The sequence below is a fragment of the Delphinus delphis genome, chromosome 13 (genome assembly GCF_949987515.2).
Source record: "Delphinus delphis chromosome 13, mDelDel1.2, whole genome shotgun sequence".
Classification (NCBI taxonomy): domain Eukaryota; kingdom Metazoa; phylum Chordata; class Mammalia; order Artiodactyla; family Delphinidae; genus Delphinus; species Delphinus delphis.
In genome coordinates this window covers 70313820-70328797 of record NC_082695.1, presented here as the reverse complement: position 1 = coordinate 70328797, position 14978 = coordinate 70313820, and the positions used below count along the sequence as shown (strand labels likewise).

At 39.1% G+C, this 14978-nt stretch overlaps 1 protein-coding gene across 13 annotated transcripts in view; it reads left to right on the top strand.

Moving 5' to 3' along the window:
- TCF4 (transcription factor 4) overlaps positions 1 to 14978 on the top strand; it is a 360227-nt gene that overhangs the window by 317148 nt on the left and 28101 nt on the right. For 9 of the 13 annotated variants that reach the window (XM_060029101.1, XM_060029100.1, XM_060029098.1 and 6 more), the window contains 4 exons: positions 2781 to 2848; positions 3965 to 4043; positions 6614 to 6690; positions 9558 to 9761. In XM_060029101.1, the coding sequence (XP_059885084.1) occupies positions 2781 to 2848; positions 3965 to 4043; positions 6614 to 6690; positions 9558 to 9761 (428 nt within the window). The remainder of the gene's footprint in view (positions 1 to 2780; positions 2849 to 3964; positions 4044 to 6613; positions 6691 to 9557; positions 9762 to 14978) is intronic. The other 4 variants (XM_060029097.1, XM_060029095.1, XM_060029106.1 and 1 more) reach the window with 1 other exon arrangement.

Below are 14978 nucleotides of genomic sequence, written 5' to 3'. Positions count from 1 at the left end.
TTTTCATGACAACATAATGTAAGGCGCTAAATCCTGTCTTTCTATTATACTTCCTGAGTTCTAACATCTCCCTGTATAAAACAGGCACTAATAGAAAGTTTAGTTAGAAAGGCGTAGTATGAAAAGGTCGTAAGGATTGTATCTTATCTCTTCTGAAGTATGATTTTTATGCCCTATATAATTTATTTTTGAATTAGGCATATTCTTTTTTTTTTTTTAACAGTAGGTCCTTGTTGCTTATCTGTTTTAAATATAGCAGGGTGTACATGTCAATCCCATACTCCCAATCTAAAAAGAAAAAGATGCAAATGAACTTATTTACAAAACAGAAACAGACTCACAGATTTAGACAATGAATTTATGGTTACCAGAGAGGAAAGGGTGGGAGGAAGGGATAAATTGAGAGTATACTTTATTTTTTAAATGTCTCTAAAATATTTTTGTTGGTTTTTAATTCTTTCTGTTTGGTTTCATGAAAGTATATTTTAAAACACTTATTATTCTCATTTTAAAGCTGTTCAAAGAATTAATCTTTTGAAAGCTACTACAGCAGCAAGTTTTATCCATCAGTATAACAATATCTTATCCTATTTGAGTTTAGTTTCTTTGTTAGGTAATGTAATTTTTTTCTATTGTGGCTCTGAATTTTCATTTCATGAAGATCTGTTTTCTAGTCAAGCAGATATCACAAATTATTTTGACTGATAAATCTAATTTTAAGTATATATGATAATATTGCTTCTGGGGGGGAAGAAAAACAAATATATACGTATAATTGCCCCCAAATACCATGGTAATACATGCTAAAAAGTGTTAGTGCTCTTTGTGTTTTCAAAATCTTTATTATTTTCTCTTTAGAATTGTCTTAAGTTTTAAAAGAACTCCTTGATGCAGAAATTTTTATTTTCACACCAGATATAATTTCAGTTATCTCTTATATTAAGTATTTTTAGCACTCTTGATCTCTGAGTTCCTTCCACTAGCTGAATTGTATGATGTCAGACCCTCATTTCAAAGAACTTTCTTATACATAAATTCCTTAGTACTAGCAACTAATATATTTTTATTATTATGAATTTGTGATAAGAATAAGAATAGGTTTGTTTTGTCAGAAGGTGATTGTGTTCTTTTTATCACATACCAGTCTTCTTTCAGTTTTAGTAATTAACAAATGAATGTGGGTGTGAGTTTTGTTAACCAAATAAAGCACACATCAAAAGATTATCGAACTCTCATACCTAACATATAAATATGTAAAAATAACAAGCATAATTTAACTATGCTAAGCAGAGGTCAGGATAAGCTAGAGACGAAGATAATTTGACCACTTGCCATCTGATCCCGCGACTGTATTTTACAGATCTGGAAGCTGAAGATGTCACATTTGCCAGAAGGGTTGCTTTCTTGGGTTGAGGATAGGGCTGGGAATTTTTCTTAAGTTTTAAATGTGTAATGAAGTTTTGCTTGGGTTAATCAGTTGATTTAAGATTTCCTTTTCTTATTTCACAAAATAGTGAGAAACATCTTCTCCTGGAGCTTAATAGGTTTTATTTAAATATTATATCTATTTGCTTATGCTGAGGCCTTAATAAATGTAAACGAAGGACACCACTGGCTATACCATTTTATAAAGGCAAATTGCTTCCAAAAGACACTTGTTAGATAGAGCTGGCTTCGAATTATATACCAGAACCTATATCCCTTTATTAACAGTACAGTCATCCTTCAGTATCCTTCCAGCGGATTGGTTCCAGGACCGCCCAACAGATACCAAAACCTGAGGACGCTGAAGTCCCTTTATAAAAGGGCGCAGTATATGCACATAACCCTGCACATCCTCTCATATACGTTAAGTCATCTCTAGATTATTTATAATACCTAATACAATATAAATGCTATGTAAATAGTTGCCACTAACAACAAATTCGAGTTTTGCTTTTTGGAACTGTATGGAATTTTTTTTTTTTTTTTCTGAAGATTTTTGATCCGAGGTCAGTTAAATCCTTGGATGCCGAATCTGTGGATACAGAAGGCTGACTGTACTCTTTGTTCATCTATTTTGTAGGTAGAAACACCAGTGTTTAAGATAATAGAGATTGCTTCTTCATCATGTGGACTTACTTTATCTCCAGAATTTGAGACAACATTGACTTTTAGTAGCTAAGGGTTCAAATTCTTTAAATGTGAACACAGACTTAAAATATGTGGAGAATATATGTTACTTAAAATATTAAAAATATTTTCCCTCCTAGGAAGGCAGGCCTGTTATAGATTTTTTTGTTTTATTTTGTTTATTGTGGAACTCTGAGAGGAGTATCTCATTTTGCTGTATAGCCAAAAAAAAAAGGTTTTTTTAAATTTGAAAGCAGATGTAAATCATTCATGAAGATAATTTAGTTTACTATATAAAATATAAAGAAAAGGCAAATTCTGAGGATTTCAGGGACCTGAAAGTACTGCACACTTTTTAGCAATGACCATCATATGCTCACCTGCTACTGTTCACCACCAACCACTCATATACAACCAGGGGGAATGTAATAGCAACTAAAACACTTTATCTTTAAACCAGGGTGTCAGGTTTGTATTTTATCTGTAAAAAAATGTAACATGAATATATTTGACATCTACCTCAGCAAACAAATTAATGCTAATTAAAGATTAATGTGTCGTAATTAGCATTAAAAATGCAATTAAATTGTGAGTAAATGGACCAGGAATAGAAAATCATTTGGCGTCTCACTGCCTGGTTTTTCATATTCTGACTTTTGTTTTTGCAGCAAATAGAGGAAGCGGAGCAGCAGGCAGCTCCCAGACTGGAGATGCTCTGGGGAAAGCACTTGCTTCGGTGAGGAAATATTGACTTTGGACTTCATATGTACCATGGCAGAAGGGTGAACTTTAATCAGAAGTGGACATTTAGAATTTTAGAAAATGGATGGCAAATAGCTTTGATTTTTGGAAAGGCTAGCTTCCTTGCATAATGATCATTGGAAAACTTGAGGAGAGAACTCTGAAGATTCCAGCGGATGGCTGGTCTTCCATCTTGCCTCCTCTGCTTCCCGGTACTCGATCGTGGATTGGTGGATATTCTCAGGGCCTTTAAGAGGATAGATTTTCTATCTTGATGTCTTATTTTCTTCTGAAGTCGTTTGGGTACTCCCTGACTGACTGACTTTGCCAAGGGGTAATTCCAAAACACTTTGCAAAAGGCATTTCAGAAAAATGACCATAACTGAGACCCAGGAGAAATTGTCACATAATTGGCACTCAGCTTCTCCGCTTTGCCCGCCCACTGCCTAGAGGCTAGAATCCAGCATTCCTTGCATGTTCACTAGTGACAGATGGTACCCTTCCTTGTCTGAAGGAGTGTACCTGGTACGGTCTTCAAAAGCTGAATGTGATCATTTGTAAACGTAAGTGGAGACTTGCTCTAACGTTTTGTCTCTTCAGTTGGTTTTTCCTTACCAATGGGGGCAGAGATGAGTTTGACTTATATTAGCATTGTGACCTAAGGAAAAGTTTTTCTTCAGTCTGCGCATTCTTATGCCTTGGAATCACATGCCTTAAACATAATGCAGAAGGGGTTGGACAAAAATCTTAGAGATGATGCTGTCCAACCGCCTGTTGTATGGAGGAGGGAAAGGGAGGTTTGGAGTATCTGTGTAGGTTGATGGCCACACAGCCATGGGAGGACATGGGAGGAAATGGACAAGAACTAAAGTCGGCTGACCCCAGTCTGGTTCTTTTACCACTATCTCATACCACCTCAATAGCTCTTCTATTGAAAAATCAATTAAGTTTTTCATTTTAGAATATTGGTACTACAGTTGATCGTTGAATGCATTGTGTACCTTGGAATTCGTAAATGAATTGCATTGACACTTTGTAGTTTAAAATTGTTGAATATTTATTCCCAATGAATGAGGGTTTGTTTGTTTTTTTTTCTCCCCACTGTTTTAAGATCTATTCTCCAGATCACACTAACAACAGCTTTTCATCAAACCCTTCAACTCCTGTTGGCTCTCCCCCGTCTCTGTCAGGTACAGTACCATAAATCCACTGCATCCGAGTGTCAGTTTATGGAATGGTTTCCCCCTTACACTTCCTGTGCTACTAGGTGGAAACTCACTCCCTCCAAAAGCTCAAACCAGAGCATTTCTGGACAGACAAATAGGAAGAGGTGGGAGAGACAGACTGCCCTACGATGGTGAAGTCATTTACATCCAAAACTTTTCTTAAAAATTACATGTTTTTAGAAATACAGGCATGTGGGAAACTTCCTTCTTAAACTTATCTTGGCTCTGTAGAAGATACTGCACAGAATAATATACTCCAAGAAAACATCTCAATGAGAAAACCCAGTTCACATCGTCATGAATAGGAATATAGATTATGTAGTCATCAAATATAGACTGTTCAAAAGGATCATTTCCCACAGAAATTTTAGACTTTTCAGGTTCCCTCTTTAAAGTCCTTGTTACTGTAATGTTTGAAGAAAACTATAATTGTGTAAATAAATTGTGATGTAGCTGTGGAGTAAAAGGGGATGTTTTGCCATTTAATAGAACAAATTAACATGACCTGTGGCTTCAAATAATAACATTATAAGTTGTTAAATTGTGTTAGTAAAGCATTGCACTTTTCGGAGCTCCATTTTAAAGGCGCATTGCCTTTCCAGTATAAATGCTTCCAGAAAGGCCTTGTCTGGTACATGTCTCTTCTCTTGGGAAAGAGGACAGGTGGCTTCTTAAAAACAAACAAAACAAAAAAAAAACACGAAATCACATCTGTACCTGATTGAAACCTGACCTTACTGTAATTTAGACTGGAGTCACTTGCCTGAATGCCGCCACCTCCATCTCTGTATTATTCCCTGCATGCAGCACTCACATGGCCCCTCATAACGTGGGTTCCCTGGTAAAGAGTGGGAGGTTTCAGATGGCCACAAAGCTTTCAGAGTGGCTTAGGTGAGACTTCATATCAGCCTTTTCCAAGCCTCCATTGACACCAGGGGGGTCACAGAATAGAGAGGGAAATAGCTTGGACCTTTTAGTTCATATCTCCAGAGAGCTAATGTTGAAACCGGGAAGAGCCAGAGGTGACATAGAAGATAATGGAGCAGCAAGGAAATACTCCCCATGACAGAAAAGTCAGGTTCAGAATTGTTGTACACTTCCGGCTCAGTACCATATTGTTAGGCTCTGGAAAATGATCACAGGTGTCAATGTCCAGAGCCAGAGAAGGCTTGAGACAACACGGAGCCCAGTGAGGCCAGGGGTGAGGGAGTCTGGACAGGGAGAACTCCCAAGTTCCCCATTTCAAACAAAGCAGCTCGGATTTCATCCATTTTGTAATTTGGAAAAAAGAATATTCTAGAACCTAATAACGTTTGAGAACAGCTGTTTGAGTTGAATGCTCTGATTTACAGATGGACATACGAAGGCCCAGAAAGAGTATGGGATGTGCTGAGGATCCATCAGTAGCAATATCAGAGCTCAGGCTGGAATCCAGGGCTCACCACTCTGTCACTCCACTTCCAGGTTAAGGATGGGAGGGGAAAGTTACGGGGAACAAATCATTCCAGAAAACGCCACAAATCCCCCAAACCGAGGAGCATGCTTTATGTGGAAGACACTGAAACAAGGCCACTTTTGGGGTGCTGGTAATCCATCCTGGAAGAGCACATGTTAGGAAGAAAGAACTTTATGAAGATATAAATATGGGGATAGACTGCTATTTTCACACCAATCGCTCTGTCCAGATTCTGTCACTAAAAGTAATTGAACGAAATATTCTATTTTTATTTAGCATAAAAATACACACACATGCACACCCAGAAATGGCAGGAAGAATGGATTTTTAAAGTGCTAACAGTGTCGGAGCAGGAGATTTCTGTGAGATCATAGATTTTTTTCCCCTTTCTTGAATTTTTTTTATTTTCTAAGTTTTCTACATGGAGTATGTATTATTTTAAATTTAAAAGTGGTTTTTATTTTGAAAGTGGTAGGTTAGACATGTTATATTTATTATAGCAGGAATCTTTCTTTAAGTATAGTGAATCATTAAAAACGTGTTTTCTTGGGAAGACATTACTTAATGTTGTTATATTGAGTGTTTAAAGTTCTGGTTTAGTGGATCGCTGCCAGCTAATCTTATTTCCTTGAAAAGTTTCTGAAGGCTTATCCTTTCTTAAAGATCATTTAAAAAACAAGTAGCAGAGCTGCTTTTCATTGGTGAGAGAATTTTGGTTTAACAAACTGGCTTTGCATGAGGGTGTAATGAAAGCCCCTCTTTGCACTCTTAAAAGTACCTTGACTGTGTATGATAGTTTTCTATCAAAGGGACATTTCTCTAGCTAAAATTCAGAATCACTGAAGTGTTCCCTTTTAGGAGGAAGCCTGAGAGAATTCTGAGTCCACGTATAGCCTACATGTTTTACATTTAAAATGTTTTCCTCGCCCCCAAATTCTTGTATGGGAAGTTTACGTGTATTTCCCTGTTGTCCAAGTAGAAATCAATATTGCTAATTTTTACAAGAACTGTTTAAAATGTTGGTAAGATTATTTTTAAGATTATACGGATCTCATTGTAATTCCCATTTTCATATCAGCAGGCACAGCTGTTTGGTCTAGAAATGGAGGACAGGCTTCATCATCTCCTAATTATGAAGGACCCTTACACTCTTTGGTAAGTTTCATCTGCACATCTTCACTCTGGCCTTTCTTTTTTTTTTAAGATTATTTTTGATGTGGACCATTTTTAAAGTCTTCATTGAATTTGTTACAATATTGCTTCTGTTTTACGTTTTGGTTTTTTGGCCACAAGGCATGTGGGATCTTAGCTCCCCGGCCAGGGATTGAACCCACACCCCCTTCATTGGAAGGTGAAGTCTTAACCACTGGACCGCCAGGGAAGTCCCCACTCTGACCATTCTCAGGCCATGTGTCTCCTTTACCATTGAGTTCACTCTCCAAGGTTCTTATTTTCACGTCAGGTAAGCCCACGCGTTTGGTTAGAGCCAGAGTTATTAGACGGTGCTTGTTCCTGTTTATAGATTGTAACCCAGATACTACTGCAGTGGAAGCCTCAGGGCTCTAAATATCTAGAACCAGGTAAGAGATTGAGAATCTTGGAAGGATCATGGCCTCCTCCCCTTGAGAGGAAGATGTGCATCAATGATTAGATGCCTCTCCTGACATGAGAGTGCCGGAGTTCCAACTGTGCTGTGGAGCTGGAACACTTGGAGAGTCTACGTCTCTGTGCTTTGCTTTCCAGAATAACAGGTTTATAGGCGTGTTCCTCTTGACCTCTGAATAAGAAGCCTACTGCTTATTTCCTCATTCACTTTGATTCTCGCGGAAATCTAGTAATTTCATTAAATCTCTCTTGTAGGGAATAGCTGAAAATTTTCCCTTGGTGTAATTAATATTATAAATAATCACATGATGATTCAGTGTTTGACCCTCAGCTCTAGGTGGAAGGGGCTGGAAACATGCATGAAGCAACACTGCTCTGTGCACTGTCTGGTCTGTATATGAGTCAGATGGGGAGGGGTAGCAGCAAGGAGCTGTTCTTCAAGGTTGAGTTTCCCTTTTTCTCTGCATATTTTGAGATGGAACATGGAAGTAGGCATAGATCTATGTATCTATCTATCTATCTTTATGTTGTCTTGTCAGCCGTTCAGGGTTTCCTTTCTTCCTTTTGGCTAACAACTTAAGGAAAATCTAAAAATGCAGATACAAAGGTGGATTTCCCCTTCACTGTGCTTTTCCATGCTGTCGTGTGTAAATCGGCCACCTCCACATTTTAGCCAATAAGGTGACCACAGATTGAGACAGTGTAAGCACTGCCTACATAAGCCCCATGAATCTACAGGCCATCGTTCTTTTAAGTGTTTCCTTCCATTAGTCAGTCTCTGGGACCCATCGATCAAAACTGGTTTTTTCCAGCTCTAGAGCTGTAAAGACTAGGTTTACAGTTGTGAACGGCAGCTTTAATTCTCTTTGAATTCTGAACACTCAAGAGGGGATTCCCAGGCAGAAACTGCTCTCCACCCAAAAGCTGTGAGCCGGAAAGGATGATAGGCACGTGTATTATTTCTTTTCGTGCTCACGCTTACACTCGGAAGCGTATATCATCATTCCTATTTTTATAAATTAAGAAGTATAGACTCAAAGAAGTTTAGTCACTTTTCCAAGGTCACATAAGCAGCAGAGCTAGGAGTTTAAAGGAGGCCCCTTAACACCAAAGCCCACCAAATCAGAAGGCTCTGTACCCTAGACTGACTGTATTAGACACACGTTCTTTCTGTTAGTAGGGAATAATTAGAAATTGTTTTTCTCAGGCGGGAGAGCTGGTGTATCTGTTTGCACAGCCCGTTGGAAATCAAAGTGGATTGTGGCATGATCCGGTACAAAGAGGCACTAGATTTGAAGACTTAGATCGTAACCCTGACTTTACCATTTCCTGGCGGTGTGACATTGAATGATTAATTCACTTAATTTCTTTGAGCCTCATTTGCACATCTATAAGGAAGGGATAATAATGTCTTCGCTGCTTGCTTACACATGTAGAGTGAGGATCCAGTGAGACGGTGTATTTTAAAGTGCACCCTGGAGATGTTTGTTTGATATCATTATGGATCACACTGAAAAAAATGAATACACATCTCCATGTCCAATTTCTTCACCAAAAACCACCCATATAGGCTGTATCCAGTTGTGGAAAACTAGGATCCTAATGGCTGGGGTGAAAAAAAGATCAGCTGGTTTTTCATTTTATAAGGTAGTGAATTCTCTACTATAGTAAGGGCTTTGAAATCAATTAGAAGCCCCTGGTGAACAATTCATTCAAGTCTTTATGATTCTTCAGTCTTGAAATCTCCTACCACTTTGGTTGACAGAATTTTTTGCGATGTTTTTCTTTAACCGTTTTGAGGCTCCAGTTCCCTTTACACACACACACACTCACACACACACACAAGCTGGTGATGGTAGCTAGAAAGCAAGAAACACAGTAAAAATTGTTAGTACTTGATAAGAAATTACAGTCTGTACGCATTTACCTGTCCCTGACTTGATACATAACACTATATCATATGGCACAGAGGAAACCCAGGAGATATGCCCTTAAGAAGATAATTTAATTGGGAAACTATAAATAGGTCACCTTTCCATTGTTAACTTTTTGAAATCTTTAACAATTGCCTGCCAGAACGTTCCTTAAACTCAATAAATGTTTTTTCTTTTCTGAAGTAAATCTAAATTCTCTTTCAAAGTTATGCAATATAGTGTAGCATGTGTACTAACAATGTCCTGGAAGAATTACTGAATTTGTTCACAAAAAATTACACTATAATTATAGCATTAACAATTTTCACCAGTTTTCTAGGAAGGTCACTATTTATTTTTATTATAATTTTAAGGAAATAAACTTTACTGGAAACATATATTCAGAGACCCAAAGTGTGATTCGTGTCAACTCAGGTTTTATTTATATAACCTACACACGAATTTCGAACTAAATCAAATTTCACATCATTTATTAACCAACAGCAAAGCCGAATTGAAGATCGTTTAGAAAGACTGGACGATGCTATTCATGTTCTCCGGAATCATGCCGTGGGCCCGTCCACAGCCATGCCTGGTGGTCATGGGGACATGCACGGAATCATTGGACCGGCTCATAACGGAGCAATGGGTGGTCTGGCCTCAGGGTATGGAACCGGTCTTCTTTCTGCCAACAGACATTCACTCATGGTAAGTGACTAAATTTAGGGACTCTAGTTATCTTATAGAATTAGAATTTCTAGGACAAATACTACTGCTGCAGTTTTTTCTTCTGTAAACAGCTTTATTGAGATGTAATTTATTTAAACTACAGTTCACCCCTTTCACTTTTACAATGTACCGTGTTCTACATATATTCTCAGGGTTATGCCATCAGCACCAGAGTCTAATTTTAGAACATTTTTGACCCCTACAAAAAGAAAAGAAATCCACATGCCCGTTAGCAGTCACTCTCCATCCTTCCCTCCCCCTAGCCCCTGGCAACTACTAACCTACTTTCTGTCTCTATAGATTTGCCTAGTCTAGATATTTCCTATAAATGGAATCCCACAGTAGGTGGTGGTCTTTTCTGACTGACTTATTTCACTTAGCATAATGTTTTCAGGGTTTATATATGTTTTATCATTTATCAGAGCATAATTCATTTTTATTCCCCAAAAGATTCCATTGTATAGCTATACATTAAATATCCATTCATCAGGTGATGGATATTTGGGTTACTTCCAGTCTTCGGCTATTAGGAATAATGCTCCTGTGAGCATTCATGTACTAGTTTCTGTGTGGACATATGTTTTCATTTCACTTAAGTATAAGCCTAGGAGATCATTGCTGGGTCATTGCTGGTGTGTTCAGATCTTCAGTTTGGGGACTTCAGCTAAAGATCCCAATGTTCATGTTACGTTGCTGGCATTTCACATGTGAATAGGTTGGATTTTTTAAATTATTATTAAATAAGCCACATCAATGTCTTTTGCTTCTGAGTATGCTGTGGGAGGTAGAAATATATGGTGTGTCTGTCTAAATAGATGATGTGGCACCATGTAATTTCAGTATGTCGTAGTTTTACCACTACCTATTTATGAATGTGTTTATTTGAATACTAATTAAGCAGATTTGTCCACATTACAATTGAAATTTCAATTTTGCCGCTTACTTTTGGAAAGGACTTGGTAGTGCATTCTTTCTTGGATGATTACAAAGATTCAGCAAATCCCCCTAACAAAATGTTAAGTGATGACAATGAATGAAGTGACCATATGGGTGGGGAATTTCGTATTACTAGTGATTCTGTGTAATTCTGCTCTTTACCAACTCCTGACCAGAGGACACCTTAGTGTCCTGTTTCGTGCCTTACAGGCTCTCCGAAAGTTGCACGTATGAAGGTCTATTTTCCATTATCACTAGAGCATCTCTTACTTAAAGATGATTCCAAAAGGAGAATGCAAAAGAAGTGCAGGTTATTGTGAGGCTCTTTAAGTTCTTTTCTCGTTCAGAAGTATTCTTCTGCCCTCCTTTGCATTTCTCTTAATAAAAGATTAAGAGTCCCATCCTGAGCGGTATGTTATGGAAACCTGCAACCAATTTGAAACCAAAAATACTGGTTTATAAATAGAAGCAGTGAACTCACTTCTAAAACGTGGAAAGGTATTTTTGAATGCCAAAGCTAAATCTTTTTTTTTTTTTTCCTTTTTCGCTTTTCGTAGACTCTACCCTAAAAATTCCTCATTGAGTAAAAATTGTTTGTCTATTCATGGCAGTTGCTAAGAGTTTACAAAAGGAAAATCTAGATTTTAATTTAGCTTGGCCTCAGGTAATGTACTAAATACGCTTGGGATGCATATAATATGAGATTTCAGTTTGTACAGCTTTTTTTTTTAACTACAATGTTTAAACAATACTGCTTTTAATTAAGAAATCTGGCTTTATTAAAAGCCAGATCTGTGACTTACAACCATTTCTGTATATCTGCTCTCAATCAAGAGAAAAATACTTTAATTTCTGTAGCTGTGTTCGTTTTGCATATGTTAAACGGATGCAACGTGCACCCAGGACGTTGCTTCAGAGACAGGTTTTTTTTTTTCCATAAATATGTAAAGTTTGCTCTTAAATACCAGATGTAGGTTAAGTGGTTCTTTAAAATAATAAGCTATACAGAGATGTTTTCTGGAACCTTTTAGTTGACCTTTGAATTGCCGCCTCTTTGAGTTTGATTCAGAGGTGGGATAGGAGGAAGAGACTAGACTCATCTTTGGAGATGGCAAGTGGGACTGACCCAGATGGAGGGGGAGGGGAGAGAATGAACAGAGCAATAGAAAAGGGGAAATCATCAGCCCATATTACACAGCAACGTCTTTAATTATTTTGGAAGAAACGATGCCGAAGCAATAAAACTGCTAGTTTTGCTGATGAGGAAAAGTGCCCACTCACTCTCCTGAAGACATTTCTAATGCAGTCAAGGGTGACGGCCGAGCCAACCAGATCACAGAGTAACTCCAAAGCCATGGCAGGACAACCTGCTGCCCTTTGAAGCCGACGGAGGCCTAGCAGTCTTTCTCCTTTTTTCTCAAAAACGTTCAGGGCGCCCAGCGCATCTGAGCTCCTCAGCCCGAAACCCCAACGTGTGCACAAGAGATCGGATCCTCATTTCTTGCCTTGCGCAAACTGGTATGACTTTTCAAACAAAAACATCAGAACAAAGGAAATAGTTTTTGAATTTAGTCAGTCTGAAGTTAGCCTTTGACCATTTGATACATTCCACAATAAAAAGGAAGCTGAAGGGGAAGGGAAAAACCCACCCCCCCTTCCTCCCCCCAGCAACAACAAAAAAAATTCAAGGAGGATACTGGTAATGTTTTCCACATTTGAATTTTAATACATGAAACAGGCCATAAAACGTTGGCCAGCTGCAGTAAATAAAGTAGCAGTGGGAGGTACACACTGGAAACGTCGGACCAGTGCTGGTGGGAGTTTCATTCCCAGCTACACACCTTCAGTTGTTGTTCTGGAGTGTAAGCGAGTTGCAGTAACTTAACACCCATCCCAGGGCTGGTTTTGTTTTGAGCCAATCTCCTTTATAACTCTCCTTAATAATTCCTTCTGATTAAAGAACAGATAGCTTTGAATTCTCTTGACCTCCGTCTCTCCTCGTTTCCTCTCTCCCTGCCTTCCAAAATCAAAACGAAATGGCTTGATCACTTGGAAGATGATAGAAGCATTTCTTTCTGCAGCAGCTTGCAATCGTGGTGGGGAGAACCGTGGTTCTGCCTGGGCCATTATGTTATCTCATTTAATTGCTAACATATTGTACTTAGCTTTTGATTCATAAAATGTTTTCCTTGGAGTTCTGAAGTAGGTCTTCAGTGAATGACTAAGTATTAGTATAATGAAAGGGATTTTTTTTTTTTTCACAGCAGCATGGCTCATAGCACTCGAGCGAATGTTGATTCTTGTGCGCTTTCTAGGTGATACTATTTGTCCTTGCTCCTTCCTGCTCAGAAACCTTCACCAGCTTTCCATTATCTACATATTTCTTAGCCTAGCTTATTAAGCCCATCACTGTCTACCAAAAGCCTTGTGCTTAGCTCTTCCAATGCAGAAACTTTGCCAGCAAGACCAACCTCTGCATATTACCAGCATTTGCGCTGTGCATTCTCACTAGGTACGTCTTTTGCGTCTATCTAGCTTGTCCTGTTCTATCCACTGCTCTTAGCCCATCTCATTCCCACCCATTCTCAAAACTCTCACTCAAATTCTGTCTCTTCCAGGAAGCCTTTCCTTGCCACCTCCACCTGTGAGAGTCTTTTTCTTTTCTACTCTCACAGCGCTATGAATCATACCATTGGCTAGATATTTATTTTACCCACTTAGGCAAAGCTATATATATCTTTGGTAGGTCTGACTTTTGTCTTACCAACTAGATTGTCAATTCCTCGAGTACCATGTGTTACATTTTGTTTCCCTCCCAGTAGATAAATTGTCAGTTAAAAGGGAAGAAAGGAAACTCAATATTTTCTGAGTGCCTGACAAGTGGCCAGCCCTTCAGCTAGGAGCTCCATATACCTTATCTCAGGCCATCTTCACAAGAGCCCAGTGAGGATGGTAATGCGTTCCATTTTAGGTGTTGGTCAGATGAGCCTTAGAAGGTTTGAGTGGTCAATATCAAGTCCGGAAGCTAGATTTAAACTCAGGGGACTTTGACTGTGAATTCCATGCTCTGTCTTACCATCATGAGCACTCCTCAGACAGGATCTATAGTTATACCTTTTAAGAGCTAATTTCAGGTGGTTAGAACTCATGATTTTCAAATCTTAACAAATGTTGGTTGACAAGAGAGAAGTTTCTAGGTGTCTTATGGCCAGTTTCCCAAAGCAGCTCCCTACCCACATGGAAAGGTAAAGAACTTTCCTCCAGTATGGTAGTATGCTGGATTAAATCCCACCTTGTCTAAACACTTATTCTTAAATCAACATGTCTGTGCTAAGTGGCAAGAGGTGTGGTGAGTGCTCCTTGCTAGGTGGTTGGAGTAGTTAATTTTAAAACATTAAGTTGTTTTTCTTACCTTAGCCTCCCAGTTTTCTAATGGAATCCAAGCAGAAATTTCGGAATGTGGGAGATTAAAGAAATAGCTGGGGGCTTCCCTGGTGGCGCAGTGGTTGAGAGTCCGCCTGTCGATGCAGGGGACGCAGGTTCGTGCCCCGGTCCGGGAAGATCCCACACACCGTGGAGCGGCTGGGCCCGTGAGCCATGGCCGCTGAGCCTGCGCGTCCGGAGCCTGTGCTCCGCAACGGGAGAGGCCACAACAGTGAGAGGCCCACGTACCGCAAAAAAAAATAAAGAAAGAAAGAAATAGCTGTGTTTATTACTCACCTGCTTAGAAACTCTTACCCAGATATCATTCCCCTCTGTGCCTCGGATATCAGTTCTTTTTTTTTTTTTTTTTTTTTTTGGCTGCATTGGGTCTTTTTTGCTGCACATGGGCTTTTCTCTAGGCTACTCTTCGTTGCAGTGCGCAGGCTTCTTATTGTGGTGGCTTCTCTTGTTGCGGAGCACAGACTCTAGGCACGCGGGCTCAGTAGTTGTGGCTCGCGGGGCTCTAGAGCTCAGGCTCTGTAGCTGTGGTGTGCGGGCTTAGTTGCTCTGCGGCATGTGGGATCTTCCCGGACCAGGGCTCGAACCCGTGTCCCCTGCATTGGCAGGCGATTCTTAACCACTGCGCCACCAGGGAAGCCCTCGGATATCAATTTTGATACTAAATCATTACATTTTTGATAAGTTACTGAAACAGCGGTTTTCCAAATATGCCTCTCCGTTATTCATGCAGTATTCAGATGAGCCCTGAAAAAAAGTCTTTCAGATCACCTCACTCCTCTTTTAACAGAACAAGAATGAAACTCACATCAAAAATAT